The sequence below is a fragment of the Podarcis bocagei genome, assembly GCF_964188305.1.
Source record: "Podarcis bocagei genome assembly, chromosome: 7".
Lineage (NCBI taxonomy): Eukaryota > Metazoa > Chordata > Lepidosauria > Squamata > Lacertidae > Podarcis > Podarcis bocagei.
In genome coordinates, this window is record NC_138132.1 from 31,430,695 (window position 1) to 31,452,849 (window position 22,155).

Sequence of the window (22,155 nt, forward strand, 5' to 3'; positions counted from 1 at the left end):
CAAGGTTTGGGTACTAACATATGCAGGCCCTATGCAGCTCAGAACTAGGTTACTTGAGAGACTGCAACGTAGAGGTGACCATGGTCTTTGGGACTTCAGGCATGGTTTGTTTAAAGTCCCCAAAATATTAGAAGCCCACTCCACAGTTTTCAGTGCGGCTGCCCCGTTCTGTGGAACAGCAACCCTGCTGAGATACACCATAGGCACCCACTCTCTGGAAACAACCAAAGACATGTTTGCTTCAACAAGCTTTTCCAGCTGGATGAAAAGGTTTCTGACTTAGGTGTGATTTCCCCCCCCCCCAAAAAAAACACCTGTCTATAGCCATTTTTAATGGCATGTTTGCAGATTGCCTTCAGACATATGTAAAAGGTGATTCATTAAGTAACAACAGCAGCAACTCAGTACTTGATGGCAATACATCTCCAGGTTTTCCAACAGGGAATGGAGATGCTGGGGTTCGAACCCGGGGATCTTTCTGCATGCTGAGTGTGTGCCCTACCATTGGGCTCAGCTCTTCCTATCTAGATCAGGACTGTCTAGGCTGAGTGGCATGCAAAGCAGATGCTCTAGTCTACAGTGAGCTATAGCCCTTGCTAAACCTTGCAGGCAATATTAGGCTGGAGTGCTGCTGATCTCTTTGCAGAACCTGCTGTCAATTTACATTCCTTTATGTTCTACTCATCTATTTCCAACCTACCTAGCAAAGAAAGGCACTCAAGACTCGTGTTTTCCTAGCAGGCTTTTAGTTGCTGATTGTCATTATGGTTTTTGATAGGCTCCTGGTGCTGCTGTCTTCTTGTTCCGTTGATGCTGCTATTTATTTCTGTACAGTGGACGCTCGGGTTGTGAACGTGATCTGTGTGGGATGTACATTCGCAACCCGCAGATGCGCGTTTGCGCACGCGCGGGTTGCGATTTAGCGCTTCTGCGCATGCGCGACTGCCAAAACCCGGAAGTAACCCGTTCCGGTACTTCCGGGTTTCGTCGAGTCCGTAACCCGAAAAAACGCAACCTGAAGTGTTTGTAACTAAAGGTATGACTGTATTTTATTCATTTCTGTTGCATTACATGGTGTTTGTTAGCTACCATATTTTTTGCCCTATAAGACGCACTCTTTCCCCTCCAAAAATGAAGGGGAAATGTGTATGCATCCTATGGGGCGAATGCAGGCTTTCGCTGAAGCCTGGAAAGCGAGAAGGGTCGGTGCACACCGACCCCTCTCGCTTTCCAGGCTTTGTGCAGCTCTCCGCAAACCGTGGGAGCCCGGCGCTGGGCTCCCACGGCTTGCGGAGAGCTGCCTGTTCTGGGGGCTGGGGTCGGGGAAAGCTCGGGCTTCCCCCGCCCCAGCCCCGCGCCTGGGGAAAAAATAATTTCCCTCCCTTTATCCCCCCCCCAAAAAACTAGGTGCGCCTTATGGGCCGGTGCGTCCTATGGGGCGAAAAATACAGTACTTTGAATATTTCCTATAGACAAGCAGCTTGCTGAAGCCATTGAAATAAACAGGCTCCTTGTAAACTGTCACCTCTCTAACAGTAAACTAGAGTGGCTGAGTGTGCCTAACAGTTTGTAAGCAAAACAAGGCCACCCAAATTAAGGGGGTGGTAAATACAAAGACAGAAGACTGGAAATTTAAACAAAAACGTGAGACTTCCCCAAACAGCCTGACAAGTATTTCTGAACCTGCAGGTGTCAAACTGTGATGTATTAGTAGAGAAAATAAAATGAAATGAATGGGGTGGTTCGATGCCTCTGATGTAGACCATGACAAGCCAAGTGGACCAATGGCCATAGAGAAAGGGCCTTAACCAAGAGGTAGAGCCTCTGCCTTGCATGCAGAAGATCCTAGGTCCCTGGCATCTTTAGGTAGGGCTGGGAGAGACTCCCTGCCTGAAACCCTGGAGAGCCACTGCCAGTCAGTGTGGACACTTCAGAGCTAGAATGCAAAATCTGACGCAGTATTAGGCAGCTTCCTCTGTTCTTGTGAGTTCGTAGCTGGACTGCAGCTGCAGAAAGACAGTTAAAGGGAAGATGTGAGCTTTGACTTTGGAAGTTTCCTTGATAGTTTCTTCCTTTCTTTTTCTTTCCAAGATTCAATTAATTGGAGCCCCCAGAGCAGAGATTTCTCCCTCCCTGCACCGCCTTTCCTAGAAGGGTCACATGGAGTACAGCTGCCCAGGGGAGGAAGGGGTGGGGGGGCCCACAAGTGCCCCCCCTTGCAGGGGAAGCTGCTGCGGAGGAGCTGACAAGGCTGTCAGGGAGGCAAGCCCCCTCGGGATCTCCCCCACTCCCAATTTCCCTGCCTCTGTGCCCCTAATTGGCTAATTAGTGCTTGCTTTGTTTCGAGCTGGTGCTTTTGGATGAGAGGCTGGGGACTCTCAGGGAAAGAGACAGATTGTCACACTGCCCTCCCACACGTTTGATCCGTCGCCTGGCCCTGCTGTGCAGAGCGCAGCAGCCGAGGAGTGTGGGGCAAATGACAGCAGGGCCCAAGCCTCTTCTGCACACGCAGTAGAATAGTGTGGGGCAGTGGAGTGGTGGGACTGTAGAGCCCCGAGGGGATGGAACAAACTGCACCGCTTCAGGGTTCCTGACAGGGCCTCAAGTTCCTGCACGCTCCCCCATGCTACTCAAAGCTCCCTGCAAGTAGAAAATTAGTGTGCCAGGGACATAGCTGGGTTGGATCCTATTTCCCTGAGGTGCTAGCTTTTTTAACTTGCACTTTGGGGTTTTTTTTGAGGGGGGTGGGGGTGGGGAAGAGGCATTTCAAAATAGAAACCCCCACTTACTGTGTGGAGCAGTATATATAGTTCACCCCATCAACTCAATAATTCCTCTAGCTCATTCCGCCCCATGTGTAGACAGGGCTTCAGACAGCTATCCCAAGGCACTGACTGAGGTGATAATTCTTCCTCAGGAAGAACTCTGAGGTGATAGGTTGTCTGAATGCTTTGACACGGTGTGGCACTAATGTGTCAAGATGTAAACCCTCTGCGCCTCCTGAACAGGGACAGCTGATAAAATACGGCTCAGGAGTCTAGTCATGCAAAACCACACACTAACCAAATTCGCCCACAAAGAGCATCCGGAAAGACCATTTTAAGAGAGCACAATATAACACAAAGAGGTGTGGGGCCACCCACAGAACCCCCTTTTTTGTTTTAACATTGAGCTTGCTGGAAACCACAAGAGGGGAGAATGTGCTTGAACTCAGGTCTTGTTTGTGCGTTTCCCATAGGGGCAACTGGTGGGTCACTGTGAGAACAGGATGCTGGACTACATGGGCTACTGGCTTTGTTCCTGCAGGAAGTTCTTATGTCCCTTTTATTGTGCATTGACAATGATTTGTTCTCATGATGCTATCAGAGGGGTCACACATTATTGCACTTTCAATATTATTTGCACCTGCGAATGCTCGGGGGCAGTCGCACTGCTTCAGTGCATATCCCATTAACTTCCGGCTTGAATTTTGCAACTTTTCATACCACAAAAGTTCTGGTTTATTTTCATCCCGCTTTTGTTGTATCACAGCCCCTCTGGTGTTAGCATAGAGGAAGTGTTGCAGGACAAATGAAAGCTATTCTATACCTGTCTGCTCGGAAGAAAACCCCATTAAAAGCCAGTGTGGTGGTTAAGAGTTCCAAAGCAGGGCAGTGGAAACCCAGATTCTTATTCAGTCATTAACCTCACTGGGCGGCAGGGCAACCAGCAGTGAGGGCAACCGCACTGGGGCAGAGACACAAGAGCAGGGCCGGGTGGGGCAGATCTGCTACCCAAGGCAAATGGCTTTACCTTGCCTTGTGGGATGCCCCTGATGTATGATATATACAGTATACTGTGGACTTGATGCAACACAGCTTGCCCAACAAAACGCACTCCCCCCTGGGAATTCTTCTGACCCTCCCAAGAAAATTGAGGGTGGCTGGAGGGGGGGGGAGCATGAAGGGAAATCCCATTGCACTGGCTTCTGCTAGTGCAATGATTTACTTGAATACAGCCCCAATACATTTAATGCCCATGGCTTCCCCCAAGGAATCCTGCAAACTTAAGTTTACCCCTCAAAGAGCTACTGTCCCTGGCACCCTTAACAAACTACAGTTCCCAGTATCCTTTAAAGAAGCCATGTGTTTTAAATGTATGGTGCAAACACAGCAGCTGAACCTACCTCACAGGGTAGTTGTGAAGACAGAATGTTGAGGGAGGAGAACCTTTGTTTCACTGGATGAAAGCTGTAAATATAAGAATGACAGGCTTTGGAATAGAGACGTAGAGGATTGCAGCCTTTGGCAGCCTTAGCCCACTAACCATAGTTTTCATCAATCAAACCTGTCTAAGGTTGTGTTTGATTTAAAGAATAAGAGGGTGTCTGCCATCCACTAATTTACAAACAAAAGAAAAAGAAATAACATTTTTTAAAATGCAAAAATAAAACACCTGCTGTGCTAGCAAAGGGAGCGCTTTTAGATCAAAATATTTAACCATCAACTAGTCTCATAGATACATTCATTCTACTTTGCAACGTTCCTTAAAATAAACAGGGAAATCAAACTCATTGGTTAGTGAAAAGCCTTCCACGACCTGTAGTCCGATTTTTTGTACTACAACTCCCATCAGGCCGTGTAAACAAAGCCAATAGGCATTACGTATAGTAACGGTAGTCCGAAAGGTCTGGCGATCGCTACGATAAAGAAGGCTCCACAACCCGATGCACGTTTCACCGAGGAGTCAGACCCACTATACTCAGCGGGGCTTACTTCTGAATAGACATGTATCGGATTGCACTCTGATGTTGCGATCCTATGCACGCTTCCCAAGATTAAGTCCCACAGAATTCCCATGGGACTTAAAGCTGAGTAAATAACTGCAGCCTCACTACCAAAATAAATTAACCTGGTGGGATAAGTCCCACGATTGGAATGTAATAATGGAGGGATACAATCTATTTCAGAGAAACAGACCAGACAAGAAAGGAGGAGGAGTGGCGTTATATGTCAGGGATGTGTATACCTGTGAAGAGATCCAAGATTTAGAACCTCAAAGCCAAAGTGAGAGCATTTGGGTCAAAATTAAGGGAGAGAAGAATAACAGAGACCTCATTGTGGGAGTTTACTATAGATCCCCAAGCCAAACAGAGGACATAGATGATGCCTTCCTGGAACAGATGGCCAAGCATGCAAAAGGAAGGGAGATAGTAGTAATGGGGGACTTCAATTACCCGGATATTTGTTGGATGTCATAGAATCATAGAATCATAGAATCATAGAATCCTAGAGTTGGAAGAGACCACAAGGGCCATCGAGTCCAACCCCCTGCCAAGCAGGAAACACCATCAGAGCACTCCTGACATATGGTTGTCAAGCCTCTGCTTAAAGACCTCCAAAGTAGGAGACTCCACCACACTCCTTGGCAGCAAATTCCACTGTCGAACAGCTCTTACTGTCAGGAAGTTCTTCCTAATGTTTAGGTGGAATCTTCTTTCTTGTAGTTTGGATCCATTGCTCCGTGTCCGCTTCTCTGGAGCAGCAGAAAACAACCTTTCTCCCTCCTCTATGTGACATCCTTTTATATATTTGAACATGGCTATCATATCACCCCTTAACCTCCTCTTCTCCAGGCTAAACATGCCCAGCTCCCTTAGCCGTTCCTCATAAGGCATCGTTTCCAGGCCTTTGACCATTTTGGTTGCCCTCCTCTGGACACGTTCCAGTTTGTCAGTGTCCTTCTTGAATTGTGGTGCCCAGAACTGGACACAGTACTCCAGGTGTGGTCTGACCAGAGCAGAATACAGTGGCACTATTACTTCCCTTGATCTAGATGCTATACTCCTATTGATGCAGCCCAGGATTGCATTGGCTTTTTTAGCTGCCGCGTCACACTGTTGGCTCATGTCAAGTTTGTGGTCAACCAAGACTCCTAGATCCTTTTCACATGTACTGCTCTCAAGCCAGGTGTCACCCATCTTGCATTTGTGCCTCTCATTTTTTTTGCCCAAGTGCAATACTTTACATTTCTCCTTGTTAAAATTCATTTTGTTTGTTTTTGCCCAGTTCTCTAATCTGTCAAGGTCGTTTTGAAGTGTGATCCTGTCCTCTGGGGTGTTAGCCACCCCTCCCAGTTTGGTGTCATCTGCAAATTTGATCAGGATGCCCTTGAGTCCATCATCCAAGTCGTTGATAAAGATGTTAAATAAGACCGGGCCCAAGACAGAACCCTGTGGCACCCCACTAGTCACTCTTCTCCAGGATGAAGAGGAACCATTGATGAGCACCCTTTGGGTTCGGTCAGTCATCCAGTTACAAATCCACTGAGTGGTAGCAGAGTCAAGACCGCATTTTACCAGCTTCTTTACAAGAATATCATGGGGCACCTTGTCAAATGCCTTGCTGAAATCAAGATAGGCTATATCCACTGAGTTCCCTTCATCTACCAGGCTTGTAATTCTGTCAAAAAATGAGATCAGGTTAGTCTGACATGACTTATTTTTCAGAAATCCATGCTGACTATTGGTGATCACAGCATTCCTTTCTAGGTGCTCACAGACTGTTTGCTTAATGATCTGCTCCAGAATCTTCCCTGCTATTGATGTCAGACTGACTGGGCGGTAATTATTTGGGTCCTCTCTTTTCCCCTTTTTGAAAATAGGGACAACATTTGCCCTCCTCCAGTCTGCCGGGACTTCGCCTGTTCTCCAGGATTTCTCGAAGATGACTGCCAGTGGTTCTGAGATCACATCTGCCAGTTCTTTTAATACTCTTGGATGCAGTTCATCTGGCCCTGGAGACTTGAATACATCTAAACTAGCCAAATATTCTTGTACTGTCTCCTTAGTTATTCTGGGCTGTGTTTCCTTTGCTGAATCATTTGCTCCAAATTCTTCAGGTCGGGCATTGTTTTCTTTATCGGAGAAGACTGAGGCAAAGAAGGCATTGAGGAGTTCAGCCCTTTCTGTGTCCCCTGTTTGCATTTCACCATCTTCTCCTCTGAGTGACCCCACTGTTTCTTTGTTCTTCCTTTTGCTACGAACATACCCATAAAAGCCTTTTTTGTTGCTTTTAACCTCTCTAGCAAGCCTGAGTTCATTCTGTGCTTTAGCTTTTCTGACTTTGTGTCTACACGTTCTGGCTATTTGTTTGAATTCCTCTTTGGTGGTTTCCCCCCTTTTCCATTTTTTGTACACATCCTTTTTTAATCTTAATTCAGTTAAAAGTTCTTTAGATAGCCACCCTGGCTTCTTTAGGCACCTTCCATGTTTCCGTCTCATTGGTATTGCCTGACGTTGTGCTTTTACTATCTCCCTCTTAACAAACTCCCAGCCATCATGAACTCCCTTTCCTTTTAGTATTTCTGTCCATGGGATCTCACCCAGCACTTCCCTAAGTTTTATGAAGTCGGCTTTCTTAAAGTCAAGAAATTGAGTCCTAGTATGCTTGGCTGCTCCTTTCCGCTGTATAGTAAACTTCAGAAGAGCATGATCACTCGCGCCTAATGATCCTTCCACTTCTACCCCACTAACCAGGTCATCAACATTGGTTAGGACCAGATCTAAAATGGCTGTTCCTCTTGTTGCTTCTCCCACTTTCTGGACAATGAAGTTGTCTGCAAGGCCAGTGAGGAATCTGTTTGACCTTATGCTCTTGGCTGAGTTTGACGTCCAACAAATATCCGGGTAATTGAAGTCCCCCATTACTACTATAATGTCAAACTCAGCTAAGAGCATAAGGTCAAACAGATTCCTCACTGGCCTTGCAGACAACTTCATTGTCCAGAAAGTGGGAGAAGCAACAAGAGGAACAGCCATTTTAGATCTGGTCCTAACCAATGTTGATGACCTGGTTAGTGGGGTAGAAGTGGAAGGATCATTAGGCGCGAGTGATCATGCTCTTCTGAAGTTTACTATACAGCGGAAAGGAGCAGCCAAGCATACTAGGACTCAATTTCTTGACTTTAAGAAAGCCGACTTCATAAAACTTAGGGAAGTGCTGGGTGAGATCCCATGGACAGTAATACTAAAAGGAAAGGGAGTTCATGATGGCTGGGAGTTTGTTAAGAGGGAGATAGTAAAAGCACAACTTCAGGCAATACCAATGAGACGGAAACATGGAAGGTGCCTAAAGAAGCCAGGGAGGCTATCTAAAGAACTTTTAACTGAGTTAAGATTAAAAAAGGATGTGTACAAAAAATGGAAAAGGGGGGAAACCACCAAAGAGGAATTCAAACAAATAGCCAGCACATGTAGACACAAAGTCAGAAAAGCTAAAGCACTGAATGAACTCAGGCTTGCTAGAGAGGTTAAAAGCAACAAAAAAGGCTTTTATGGGTATGTCCGTAGGAAAAGGAAGAACAAAGAAACAGTGGGGTCACTCAGAGGAGAAGATGGTGAAATGCAAACAGGGGACACAGAAAGGGCTGAACTCCTCAATGCCTTCTTTGCCTCAGTCTTCTCCGATAAAGAAAACAATGCTCGACCTGAAGAATTTGGAGCAAATGCTTCAGCAGAGGAAACACAGCCCAGAATAACTAAGGAGATAGTACAAGAATACTTGGCTAGTTTAGATGTATTCAAGTCTCCAGGGCCAGATGAACTGCATCCAAGAGTATTAAAAGAACTGGCAGGTGTGATCTCAGAACCACTGGCAGTCAACTTTGAGAATTCCTGGAGAACAGGCGAAGTCCCGGCAGACTGGAGGAGGGCAAATGTTGTCCCTATTTTCAAAAAGGTGAAAAGAGAGGACCCAAATAATTATCGCCCAGTCAGTCTGACATCAATACCAGGGAAGATTCTGGATCAGATCATTAAGCAAACAGTCTGTGAGCACCTAGAAAGGAATGCTGTGATCACCAATAGTCAGCATGGATTTCTGAAAAATAAGTCATGTCAGACTAACCTGATCTTGTTTTTTGACAGAATTACAAGCCTGGTAGATGAAGGGAACGCAGTGGATGTAGCCTACCTTGATTTCAGCAAGGCATTCGACAGGGTGCCCCATGATATTCTTGTAAAGAAGCTGGTAAAATGCGGTCTTGACTATGCTACCACTCAGTGGATTTGTAACTGGCTAACTGACCCCAAAGGGTGCTCATCAATGGTTCCTCTTCATCCTGGAGAAGAGTGACTAGTGGGGTGCCACAGGGTTCTGTCTTGGGCCCGGTCTTATTCAACATCTTTATCAACGACTTGGATGATGGACTCAAGGGCATCCTGATCAAATTTGCAGATGACACCAAACTGGGAGGGGTGGCTAACACCCCAGAGGACAGGATCACACTTCAAAACGACCTTGACAGATTAGAGAACTGGGCCAAAACAAACAAGATGAACTTTAACAGGGAGAAATGTAAAGTATTGCACTTGGGCAAAAAAAAATGAGAGGCACAAATGCAAGATGGGTGACACCTGGCTTGAGAGCAGTACATGTGAAAAGGATCTAGGAGTCTTGGTTGATCACAAACTTGACATGAGCAAACAGTGTGACGCGGCAGCTAAAAAGGCCAATGCAATTCTGGGCTGCATCAATAGGAGTATAGCATCTAGATCAAGGGAAGTAATAGTGCCACTGTATTCTGCTCTGGTCAGACCTCACCTGGAGTACTGTGTCCAGTTCTGGGCACCACAATTCAAGAAGGACACTGACAAACTGGAACATGTCCAGAGGAGGGCAACCAAAATGGTCAAAGGCCTGGAAACGATGCCTTATGAGGAACGGCTAAGGGAGCTGGGCATGTTTAGCCTGGAGAAGAGGAGGTTAAGGGGTGATATGATAGCCATGTTCAAATATATAAAAGGATGTCATATAGAGGAGGGAGAAAGGTTGTTTTCTGCTGCTCCAGAGAAGCGGACACGGAGCAATGGATCCAAACTACAAGAAAGAAGATTCCACCTAAACATTAGGAAGAACTTCCTGACAGTAAGAGTTGTTCGACAGTGGAATTTGCTGCCAAGGAGTGTGGTGGAGTCTCCTACTTTGGAGGTCTTTAAGCAGAGGCTTGACAACCATATGTCAGGAGTGCTCTGATGGTGTTTCCTGCTTGGCAGGGGGTTGGACTCGATGGCCCTTGTGGTCTATTCCAACTCTATGATTCTGTGAAATAAGGAAGTTTATTTGCAAATTTATACAGATGTAATTGGTGAAAACCCTGTGATCAATAGACTTCACTCACAACCTTATCCATTTCACTACTTTCTCTCCCCCTTTTTTTAGTAAATAAGACATATACAACGCTCAAACCTCTAGGCGGTTTATATAAAATCTAAAATATTCATAATAAAATGCCGATAAAACCAACACTTTCGAAACGAAACTCGGTGGGATTTTATCTTTCAGCAGGCACGTATCCGATTGCATTAAAACGTAGATAGCCCTGTCGACCCGTTATTAGATATCATCTGAATTATGGAAACAATTCATTAAGGTGGTGGTACGTTTGCACTGCGAGGCTGTGCGATAGGGAAATTACTTAATAGCAGCGCCGCGGAGAAGAGGTTCCGAGGCTCAGCCAGGTCCGCCCGGCGGAGCCCCGATTCCAGCGGCCGTTTCGGGCTCGGCTCCGCTTCCTCTTCGGCCGGCCTGGCCTCCTCCTCCTCGAGGGCCGCCAATGAGCGCCGGCGGGAGGAGAAGCGCGGCGGCCAATGGAGCTGCGGCAGGAAGCGAGCGCCAGGGCCAGGGAAGGAGGCGGCGGCCAGGCAGGGCGCACGGCGGCGGCGCGCCGGATCAAGTCCAAGCAGGGCGGGAGGGCGGCCTGGCTCAGTGGCGGCGGAGGTGAGTCGGGGGTCGGGGAGCGGGGTCGGGAGCAGAAGGGGAAAGCAGCCGGCGCCCTCCGTGCGCGCTCTCGTTGGTGCCAGATGGACACCCAGGCTTAGGATCCCCGGCCAGGTGGTTCCGGGGTGCGCAGGGTGGGGGACCCGAGTGTGCTGAAGCGCACCGCCCAAGGAGGTTTTGTCTGCCGACGCTGGTAACCCCAGATCCCAGAGGCCGCTCCCATGGCATCGCTGTGGCCCAATGGGGGAAATAGTTGGGCCTTAGTAGTTGGGCGAGACTCGAGTGGGTGGGGTAGGTGGGTGTCTCGGAGGTGGGGGGTGTGCAGGGCCGGATTTAGGTTTGATGAGGCCCTAAGCTACTGAAGGTAATGGGGCCCTTTATATGTCCAGCTGCCCTTTGTCAACAAATTGCCGCTGGTTTTTTTGTGTTGAATATACTATGTGGTAATTTAGGGACCTAATGGGTATCTGAAGCCATTTGCACATAAAATATGTATCTTATCAAAGTAATTTAGGGAGAAGGCTAGCATCATCATAAGAGCCTACACAACACAAAACACTGTTGCTGTATGTAGGTTTTATTTTATTTGCTTTTTATCTTATATTTTGGAAATGTACATCCAGGTTTTTCCCCCTTTATTTTTTGGGGGGCCCTCAAGAGAGTGGGGTCTTAAGATATAGCTTGTTTAGTTTATATGTAAATCCGGTACTGGGTATGTGTGTAGGGGAGGTGGATTCAGATGGCACTGAAACACTTTGGAAGTGAGCAAGAAGCTCCTCTTCTGACCTTGCCAAGTCCTTTCTCCTCCCCTGCAGGGACAACGTGCAGGGTTGGGGTTCCCCTCCTCGCTTCCCACCCAAAAGTCCTGGTGTGGATGAGGTTGGACTGGAAACCCCTCATTCCAGAAGTCTGGCCACCTTAATCTGGCAACCCTGAGAGATCGTTGGATGGAAGAATTATTTTAACTGTAGCTGGCTTTTTTATAGAATATTTAAACTGTTCTAGAATGTCCTTTGCTTGGGGAGGAAGGGCACAATATGAATTCAGTAAATAAAGAATCCCACAAGTGCATTTGAATGCCACTATGATGCCACTTTTTAAAAAAGAAAGTTATGGCTTCACCCAAAGAATTCTGGGAATTGTAAGGAGTTGTTAGGAGATCTCAATCCCCCCCCCATTCCCCCCACATAGCTGCAATTCCTAAAGTTCCCTTTGAAGAGGGATTGACTGTTAAACCGCTCTGGAAATTGTAGGTCTTTGAGGGGAATACGGGGTCTTCTGGCAACTCTTGCACTCTTAACAAACTATAGCTCCCATGACAAACTACAACTCCCATGATTCATTGCAGGAAGCCATGACTGTTTAAAGTGTACCATAGTGCTTTAAATGTATAGTGTGAATGTGGCCCCAGAGTTATTCGGAAGGAAAGGCCTTCCTGAAACAGTGAGCCTTGACACAAGTTAAGGGGAAGAATCCTGATAAGCCTTTAGTAGGACAGAGTTCGCCACCCTAATGTAAACTTGTGGAAATCAATTCAACTCTGTCCCACAAAACTGTAGAGTGCTTAAATTTTTGGTGGTAAATATTTTTTTTTATAAGATATTTATTAAGATTTTCAGAAAAATTACAGAATAAAAGAAAAAAGGAAAAAGAAAAATACAAAATAAAAATAGTTAAAAAAAACAGTTCAATCTTTCTATCACATATTTTTCATTTGCTTATTTCCCGGACCTCCTCACACCTTCCTTTTCTGTATTCCAGTTCCAATTGTTAATTCAGCAAATCCCTCCCCTCTTCATTCATCTTAATCTTCAATTTTTAAATATTATAACATTAATTTTTTTTTACCTATTAATAACCATTTTTTCATATTCCCTTATAGCATTACAGCAAAAGACCACTTAGTTTCTATCCAACATCATTCTAACATTCATTAATTTTACAGTGTTTCTGTAAATAATCTTTGAACTTTTTCCAATCTTCTTCCACCGACTCTTCTCCCTGGTCTCGGATTCTGCCAGCCATTTCTGCCAGTTCCATATAGTCCATCACCTTCATCTGCCATTCTTCCAGGGTGGGTAGATCTTGTGTCTTCCAGTACTTTGCGATGAGTATTCTTGCTGCTGTTGTGGCATACATAAAGAAAGTTCTATCCTTTACTCCTAAATATTTTACTCCTAAATATTTTTTAATATTTTACTCCTAAACAGTAAATTTCTTTGGTTAAGTAGGCATGTTGCTGCTGCCTTCTAGGGGAATCCTAAACTGGCAGAGTTGAGAACCATTGTAAGCCCCCAAAAGATCTAACCAAGTGAATTTGTGTCTCTCTGTGTGTGTTTGATTGATACTTGAGGATTAACATATCTGAATGTGTGAACAGCCTTCTTGAGAAGAGGTGGGCTTGGCCAGGGGCCAGCCAGATGCTTCAGACCAGCCCACAAGGAGGGCAGGAAAATGCACTGAACAGCTTCTGTAGGTTTGTGAATTGCGAGTTATGCTGGAGATGGTAATTCTGCTCTAGATAAATAAATTCGTTTTTATTTCCAGCTTTCTGCAAACTGTGAGGCCAGGGTGGGTGACAGCACTTCAAACAGCAATCCAGTAAAAACAACAAAAGAGTCTTGTGGCATCTTAAAGGCTTAATTGTATTATCAATCTCAATTATCTGAGTGCCAGATACCGATACAGGCAAATGGCACCATCCACATGCAAGACGGAGGGACTAGGCTGTCTTTGGGGGTCCCAAAAGTTTTCAGGAGAACAAAAAAAATAGAGGGGGAAAACCATGGGGACCCCCCCCCCAAGTATCCTAGTGAGGGATGAACATGCTCAGTGGGCATGGAATGCTGGCTGACCGTTGAGGGTGGAAAACTGTAAAGGAGCGGGGATAGAATATCCTGGAAGAAGGTGTAGCTTTCCACAGTGAAACCTTTTGTTGCAGGTTCATTTGTAGAGTTAATTTTTTTAAAGAGCAATCAGGCTGTCCTTGTTTGCATTACTCCTCTGGAATCCAACCCTGAGCATAAAAATACCCATTGATCTATGAAAATGGCTGCTCAGCCCCTGCTATTAAAAGCCAGCACCAGGAGCACCACCAAAAAGTATTCATAGTGACTGCTTAAGCTCTGATTCCTTTTACGTCTCAGAAGACAGGATCTGGATAAGAACGCTTAACTCACATGCTCTCTTTTCATGTCTGCAGGACCCGCAGGAGCCATGTGGCCGGTCCTGTGGGCAACAGTGCGGGCCTACGCCCCTTACGTCACCTTCCCTGTGGCCTTTGTGGTTGGGGCGGTGGGCTACCACCTTGAGTGGTTCATCCGTGGCCAGCCACCCCCTCAGCCACCTGAGGATGAGAAGAGCATCTCGGAGAGGCGCGAAGACCGCAAGCTTCAGGAGAGTGCAGGAAAGGACCTCACCCAGGTGGTCAGCCTCAAGGACAAGCTGGAATTTGCTCCCAAAGCTGTGCTCAACCGGAACCGTCCTGAGAAGAACTAGCAGAGCTGTCCTGTTTGACGGGTGGGGATTTTGATTGGTTCCATGCGGTCTTGATTGTTAGTTTCCTGGTTTTGTCATTTTTTGAGCCCACCGAACCCAGCCAATGACTTCTCCGCCAATCTCGCCAGCTTCATCCTACTTTTGCTTCCATTGGAGGATTGCTAAAGCCACTGAGACCCACTGGAGGTGGAGGGCAGACTTTGTGACTCTGCACTTCTTGCCTTTGGCAGCAGAATGACCAATTCTCCTTGGAGGTTATCGGTCAAGAGATGGAACTACCCCTGCAGTCTTTGGCGAAGGTTCAGCCAGGACAAGGCAGGATCCCCTATCTCTTGCCATATGCTGGCAAAGGCAGGATTTCACTTTAAAAGAGCACCTCTGAAATATGGTACCACCCCCCTCAATCCTTGCTTTGGTGCCCTTGGAGACCACTTTAGGATGAGGGACCTTAAAGATTGTTCAAGACTTCTGGGTGCTAGAGGAGCAGTAACTGCCACATGTCGTGGCAACTGAGCTTCTCCACATTGCTGCTACCTGGGCAAAGATACATCTCTTTTTCCCGAGTTATTTCCATGTGCAGGATTTGGGGAGGTGTGTTTGGGTGGGTGTCTGCTGGCTCCTTGGACACGGGCCTGCTGTTGGAACTGAAAAATAATAAAAAATAGTTTGGAAAATATCAGGCCTTTTCATTTCCTGTAGGTAGCTGACCATTGGCTGTGTTGGTTAAGGTTGCTGGAAGCAGCAGTCCTACTATATCTGGAGGGTCAGAGTCAAAGTAAAAAGAGCAATGTTAGGCGTGTGTGGGAGGGATGGGAAGAGAAGAAGGGAAGCGGGATAGTGTGGAGGTGGAGAAACTGTGGCCCTTTAGGTCACTCCCAGCCAACACAGCTTGTAAAACGTAGAGGGCTACAGGCTCCATCCCTGGAGTAGAGCAAGGCAACTGTTATCCAACTGTGCTTTAGAAATTGGTCCGTTGCTCAAACAACTCTGTTTTATTTTATTTTTAAATCCCTTTATTTCAGTGACGCTTGCTTCCGCATTGCCGTGCTAAGGGCCCTAGCCTCAATATTTTATGTTCTGCATTCATAATGCACATGAAGCTTGCAACGCTGATTGTGTTTTAATTAGTTTGTGGAAGAGTGGAGTTCTTCTGAGGGCTGTTGTGTGTTCATGCCACTTATGATTAATTTAATTAACAAATGTGATTTAATTATGTGTTAAGAACACAAGGAGAGCCTTGCTGGATCAGGCCAGTGGCCCATCTAAGGCAGCATCCTGTTCTCCAGATGCCCCTAGCCTAGGAAGCCAACAAGCAACAATGCTCCCCCCTCCTTTGTTTTCCAGCAACTGGTATTCAGAAGCGTTCTGTCTCCAGTAGACGTTGATAGCCTCATCTTCCACAGGTGTGCCCAGTCCTCTTTTATAGCCATCTAAGTTGGTGGCCATTGCTGCATCTGGAGTTCTGAGTTTGAGGAAGCCTGCTTTAATGCTTTGATCTCCAGCAGCTCGGCTCTTGCAAAGTTTGTCTTCACACACGGAGGAACTTGTGCATCTAGTTCTCCTTTGATGTAGTGGCAGCTTTGCAAATAAGGATGGCAAACTCCATAGCCTGCTGGCCCACACAGCCCTGTATTAATCTATAATCAGAACTGAATGGATATTTACAAGCCTGGTTCTCGGGGTGGCACTTGCACAACATATCTTAAATGACAAATAAACCGTACAGTGGCATCTCTGGATGCGAATGGGATCCGTTCCGGAGCCTCGTTCGCATCCTGAGCAGAACGTAAGACACGACTGCGCGTGCGTGGGTCACGTTTCGCCGCTTCCGCACATTCGTGTGACGTCATTTTGAGTGTCTGCGCGAGCGGCGAAACCTGGAAATAACATGCTCTGTTACTTTTGGGTCGCCACGGAGCGTAACTTGAAAATGCTCAACCTGAAGCACATTTAACCCGAGGTATGACTGTACTTTGGAAAACCCACAAAAAAACTTTTCCAGCTGTTTAGGAGTGTGGAACTTTTCTCCAGCCCCAAGGGCCACATTTCATTCTAGACAACCTTCCAAGGGCCACATGCAAAAGTGAGTAGCTTTGGCTAGCAGCAAGAGCAGCACCTGTTAATTTACACTAACATCCTCTATTCTCCAGCCTGTCAAGGAAGAAGCACTATCAGAGTTCAGGAGTACATTCTAGCCTGGAGTGTGTAACATTGGGCTGGGGAGCGGTGTATGCCCTGGGAAGGGTCCCAAGAATCATATAGAAAGGCCTGGAGGGTCATATTTGACCTCCACCCTCATGCTTGGAAGCTTCCCATCCCTGTTTTAAAAGAACTAAGCAAGGACAGACAAATTCTGCACAACCATTGATTAAAAAAAACAACAACTAGCAGAAAGCTCAGTGAGTTCAAAGGATCTGTTGTGTGTTAAGAGAAAAGGGAGAATTGACTGCAACTTTGGCCTCAGGGCTTCCCTGTCACCTCCTTTCTTCTACCCCAGGCTGTGTTTTTCTTTCCTGCTTCATAGAGATAAATCTGTTGCCTCCATATCGCAGCATCCCTCCTGCCAGCCTGCTTGCTCAGCTTACTTGGTTGCTGATGACAGATCCATTTCCTCAGGCCGTGCTCCAGGGTCAGAGGGCACCTTATTTCCTGCAGATGGGGGAAAGGCTTGAGCAGCCATGGCTTTATGATTAGCAGATTACGGCCTGTCACTCCTTCAGGGTGTAAGACGTGCTGTCCTTTGCACTGCCTTACACATAGGGGACCTGTGTAAACAAGAACTGCTGAGTGCTTTAAGCAATTGCTGGAGAGATTTAGGAGTCCCCAGAGGAACGGAGAGACAAAGACACTTGTTGATGTTAAAAATTAGATTCTTAATGGAGTTGGAGCTATTTTTCTGGAGTGACCCTTGCATTGGTGTCTGGATTTCCTGTGTCCATGCAAAGATTTTTTGCCAAGTTTTGCTAAGCGCTTGCAAAAATGTTCATTTTTGCTCTCTTTGGCTACATGCTCCATATTGCTTGGTGTCGGCTAGTTGCCCCTTCACACACCCGATTTCTGAATTTCCCTGTGCGTTTGCACGCTCTGCTCAACATCTGTCTTCTAAATCTGCTTACTCTGGAGTAAACTGGCCCCCTTGCACAACAAGGTCAAAGAAATAGATCTGGAGCATTTGCGGCGTGAAAAGTTACTGTATGCATGACCACACATACTTACAGTATGTGCATGACCGCATGACCACACATACTTACAGTGCTGGAAGTGGATCCAGAAAATGGGGAGTCCCCTGGAGAGGAGTCCTGACTCACAAGGAGACCCTTCCCGGAGTCCGAAGAAGATGTCCTCTTGAGGCTCTGGGGTCTCCTCATGAACAGGAGGCTTCCCCATCTAACAGCTGGTATGTGGGGTAGTGCAGCAGCAGCCGCTTTCCCACCCATCAGCTGTGTGAGAGCCAAGCTGTCCCTCTGCTCTCGTGTGTGAGCTGCAGTAATAGTTTCTTCCTTGCCCATCAGCTGAGCTGATACAGGCAACTCCCGATTTTATGAGATTTCACGTATGCGCTCGGGGGTTGCAAAAATCACCAAGTGTTCCCAATAAGAGGCTCACCTGAAGGGGTCCACAAGCTCCAAGCCTTGGCTTGGACTTGAAAGTTGACTGGTGGCCCCAGGATTGTATCAAGAAATGGTCGCTGGAACCATCAGGCCCTGCCCCCCAGAGCTGACGCTTGCATAGCACATAGTTAAACTATGGAACTTGCTCCCATAGGAGGCAGTGATGGCCACCAACGTAGATAGCTTTTAAAAACGATCACACAAATTCATGACATGGGCTGCCAGGCATAAAAGGTTGTGCCGTAATAAATTTGTTTGCTTTAAGGTGCTGTAGGACTCTTTGTTTGTTTTCCTGCAACAGATTAAACCTTTTTGAACTTTGTCCCATGTTCCTGTATGAGTCACTGTTCTATATCTGCCTCCTTTTTTTTTTTTTTGCAACGTCAAGAGAGAACAGTGACCTATACAGTGGTACCTTGGGTTAAGAACTTAATTGGTTCTGGAGGTCCGTTCTTAACCTGAAACTGTTCTTAACCTGAAGCACAGGGCCTCCCGCTGCTGTGTGATTTCTGTTCTCATCCTGAAGCAAAGTTCTTAACCCGAGGTACTATTTCTGGGTTAGTGGAGTCTGTAACCTGAAGCGTCTGTAACCTGAAGCGTCTGTAACCCGAGGTACCACTGTACAGGGATGCAACAGGCAGCAAAGGAAGATCACTTGGTTCCATCTCTTGAATGACAGAATGAGTCGATCACACCTAATGCAGAGAGGAGTAGAATTTGGCAGCCAGACCGAATAAGAGGAAGCTAGAGTGATGAGCTCATGCAAAAGACAGCATGTGGTCTCCAAGGAGCCCTTTGTTATTTAATTTATTCCTTGAGGCACTTGCAGTTCCTGCACAGTAGGACACCTCCTAACGACTGAGAATTTGCTGCCGCCAAGTGGACACTGCAGAGAATTTCAGAAACAAAATGTAAACTCAAGACTCAAGTGCACACCTATGCGTCTGAGTTCATACTGAGTTCAACAGGACTTACAGTCAGGTAAATATGCATAGGATTGTAGCAATAAATAAATCCCTGCAAAATTTGAATTTGTACTCATTAAATAACACCTGACAAACAGTGATACGCTTAAAAACTATTGAATAAAACGGGCATAGGCAAACTCGGCCCTCCAGTTGTTTTTGGCCTACAACTCCCATGATCCCTAGTTAACAGGACCAGTAGTCAGGGATGATGGGAATTGTAGTCCAAAAACATCTGGAGGGCCGAGTTTGCCTATGCCTGGAATAAAAAGTGGACCTGCTATCTGACTATTCAGTACCCTCCACCCAAAGTGATGTGAAATGCTTCGAGCAACCAGCATGGTGTTGTACTTTGTAATGTATTTGCATCCCACCTTTCCTCAAGGTGTTCTGCACACAGTCAATTATACACAACCTGAAATAATTTAGTGCAGGAGAAGCAGTGGTCTTGGAGTTCAGAGAGAGGAGGTTTTGTGCTGCTCCAGATGAAAGCACAGTTCTTTCCTGCTGAGGGAAAAAAGCTCTCTTCTGCCCAGGTTCTTACCCTCTCTCCCCTAGGTCTCAGGGATTAGTTGTTCAAGCCTTCTTACTTATGCAGGACTGACTGAATACAGTGGTGCCTTGCAAGACGAAATTACCGTATTTTTTGCTCTATTGGACGCAGTTTTTCCTCTCCAAAAATCGAGGGGAAATGTGTGTGCGTCCTATGGAGCGAATGCAGGCATGTGCCATAGCCGCGCGCAGCCCCTCCGGCAGGGAGAGGCTGCACGGGGCTATGGCTTCTTTAGCCCTGCGCAGCGTCTCCCGGCAAGGAGAGGCTGCACGGGGCTAAAGGGGAAGCCAAAGCAGCGAGCGGGATCCATCCCGTTCGCTGCCTTGCCTTCTTCCATAGCTGCGCGCAACCCCTCCGGCAAGGAGAGGCTGCACGGGGCTATGGCTTCTTTAGCCCTGCGCAGCGTCTCCCGGCAACGAGAGGCTGCACGGGGCTAAAGGGGAAGCCAAAACAGCGAGCGGGATCCATCCCGCTCGCTGCCTTGCCTTCTTCCATAGCTGCGCACAACCTCTCTGGCAGGGAGAGGTTGTGTGCAGCCTGTACGCTGCTCTTTGGGGCTGGGGGAAAAAATATTTTTCCCTTGATTCCCCCCCCCCCAAAAAAAACTGGGTGCGCCCTATGGTCCGGTGCGCCCTATGGTGCGAAAAATACGGTAATTCGTTCCGCGAGTTTTGTCGTCTTGCGATTTTTTTCGTCTTGCGAAGCATGGTGTCGGGAAAGTTTTGGAAAAGCTTTAAAAATCACCAAAGTCTTTAAAAACCTCGAAAAAGGCTACCACACTGCGTTCTATGAGTTGCTCCTCGAAGTCAAGTCACAACTGTATTAATGGTGTTAAGAAAAAGGAAACAAACTTGCAAGATGTTTCCGTCTTGCGAAGCAAGCCCATAGGGAAAATCGTCTTGTGAAGCAGCTCAAAAAACAAAAAAACCCTTTCGTCTAGCGAGTTTTTTGTCTTGCGAGGCATTCGTCTTGCGAGGTACCACTGTATGTCATTTTCTCTCCCAGTGCCTAATTTTGCAATCTTAAGTTCAGTTCTCAACATTTCCACATCAGTATGTGTATGTTTTAAAAGTTCCTCATGGAAATTCATCAGCAAATTTCTCCTTGATACACAGTTTTGTATGCAATTTTCCCTATAGATACATCTTTTGCAAGAGATTTTCAACAATATGATGCATTTTTGTGTGCTCTCTTCACCAATATATGCATTTTAACACATGCTTTACCTAAATTATATGCATTTCTATACACATTACTTGGTTGGAGAACTGTACTGCAAAATTCAGAGAAATGTGAATTTTTAAAGATGGTTGAATTTTGGTTTGCATATTGTTTTGGAAAGGGCACATATGGGAGGTACCACTTTAACTGAAAACTGAATCAAATTCCTCCCCCATCCCTGTTTCACACTGATCCTGAAAGACCTACATTGGCTTCCAGTATGTTTCCGAGCACAATTCAAAGTGTTGGTGCTAACCTTTAAATCCCTAAACAGCCTCGGTCCAGTATACCTGAAGGAGCATCTCCACCCCCATCATTCAACCTGAGGAGTGTATCCACCCCCACCATTCATCATTCAGACACTGAGGTCCAGCTCCATGGGCCTACTGGCGGTTCCCTCAATGTGAGAAGTGAGGTTACAGGGAACCAGGCAGAGGGCCTTCTTGGTAGTGGTGCCTGCCCTGTGCAACGCCCTCCCATCAGATGTCAAGGAAATATACAACTATCTGATTTTTAGAAGACATCTGAAGGCAGCCCTGTTTAGGGAAGTTTTAATGTTTGATGTTTTATTGTATTTTTAATAATTTGTTGGAAGCCACCCAGAGTGGCTGGGGAAACCTAGCCAGATGGACGGGGCATGTATGTATGTGTAAATAAATCATCTCTGTTATCCTGATCACAGGTCATTAGCATACAGCCAGAGACACATTTGTCCTAGAACACTGGTGATGGATTGTGTCTTGAACATGGGATGCTCACCTGGGCTGAGGTCACACTTGGCTGAGTGCTACTCCTTATCGCTCCAACAAGATTAGGCATCTTCAGTTTTGATGTGCATCTTTGCCATGTTAGCTTCACTATGAAACTTGGTCTTCCAACACCGTGTGTTGCTTTTTGTCCTGGTTGCCAGAGTGCTCTTTTCCAAGCTAAACATGAAAGGCTGTTACTCATGGACAATAGTGCATAAATGTAAGAAATAAAAAACAGTTTTTACTTATGAGCTTGACTGGAATCCTTAAAGGCTTCTTATAAATGAATAGCATATATGAGCCCTAACCACATAAAAGAATACGCACCTTATTCAAATGTGTAAGAAAGGCAGTAGATCTGGTTCTCTACCACGAGAATATTTTGGGCTACAACTCCCATCATCCTCAACCCAGTACAGCTGTGTTGGGCGCTAAGTTTGCCAAGGCCAGACTCTGTTTTTTTTTTATCTAGCCTGAATCCACTGCCAACCCATTTCATTGAATCGTTGAATCAAAGGATTCTCTTATTCACATGCCATCATTTTATAAACTTGCATCAGGCCATGTTACCTCCTTTCACCCCCACCCCAAAACAGCTAAAAAGCTGCAAGTGTTTAAATAGCCTTTTCTAAGTAAGAAGGAAGTCCCCCCCCCACCAAAAGGAGGCAGTGTTTCCTGAGATAGGGAAGGGGAACATCCCATTTGTGTATGAGCCGTTATCTGCCTGTGCCTGCAGACTCGGGTTTTCTTGCTTCCCTTATCGAAGAAACCAGAAACAGCCAGCAGCTCCCAAGAACTGAC

At 46.3% G+C, this 22,155-nt stretch overlaps 1 protein-coding gene and 1 long non-coding RNA gene across 5 annotated transcripts in view; one reads left to right on the top strand and one right to left on the bottom strand.

Annotated features, from left to right (window-relative positions):
- Positions 1-14,931, top strand: part of SMIM12 (small integral membrane protein 12) — a 30,394-nt gene extending 15,463 nt beyond the window's left edge. For 2 of the 4 annotated variants that reach the window (XM_081200081.1, XM_081200080.1), the window contains exon 3: positions 13,960-14,931. In XM_081200081.1, coding sequence (XP_081056207.1) covers positions 13,960-14,255 — 296 coding nt within the window. In that variant the 3' untranslated portion in view covers positions 14,256-14,931. Of the gene's footprint in view, positions 1-10,610; positions 10,758-11,098; positions 11,122-13,959 lie in introns of those variants that run through there. The other 2 variants (XM_081200079.1, XM_081200082.1) reach the window with 2 other exon arrangements.
- Positions 1,460-10,588, bottom strand: LOC308590248. The gene is made up of 3 exons (XR_014009727.1): positions 10,227-10,588; positions 4,166-4,229; positions 1,460-2,006 (listed from the first exon to the last, which is right to left on the bottom strand). It is a non-coding gene; the product is annotated as an uncharacterized lncRNA (long non-coding RNA).
- Positions 14,932-22,155: the final 7,224 nt, after the last annotated feature.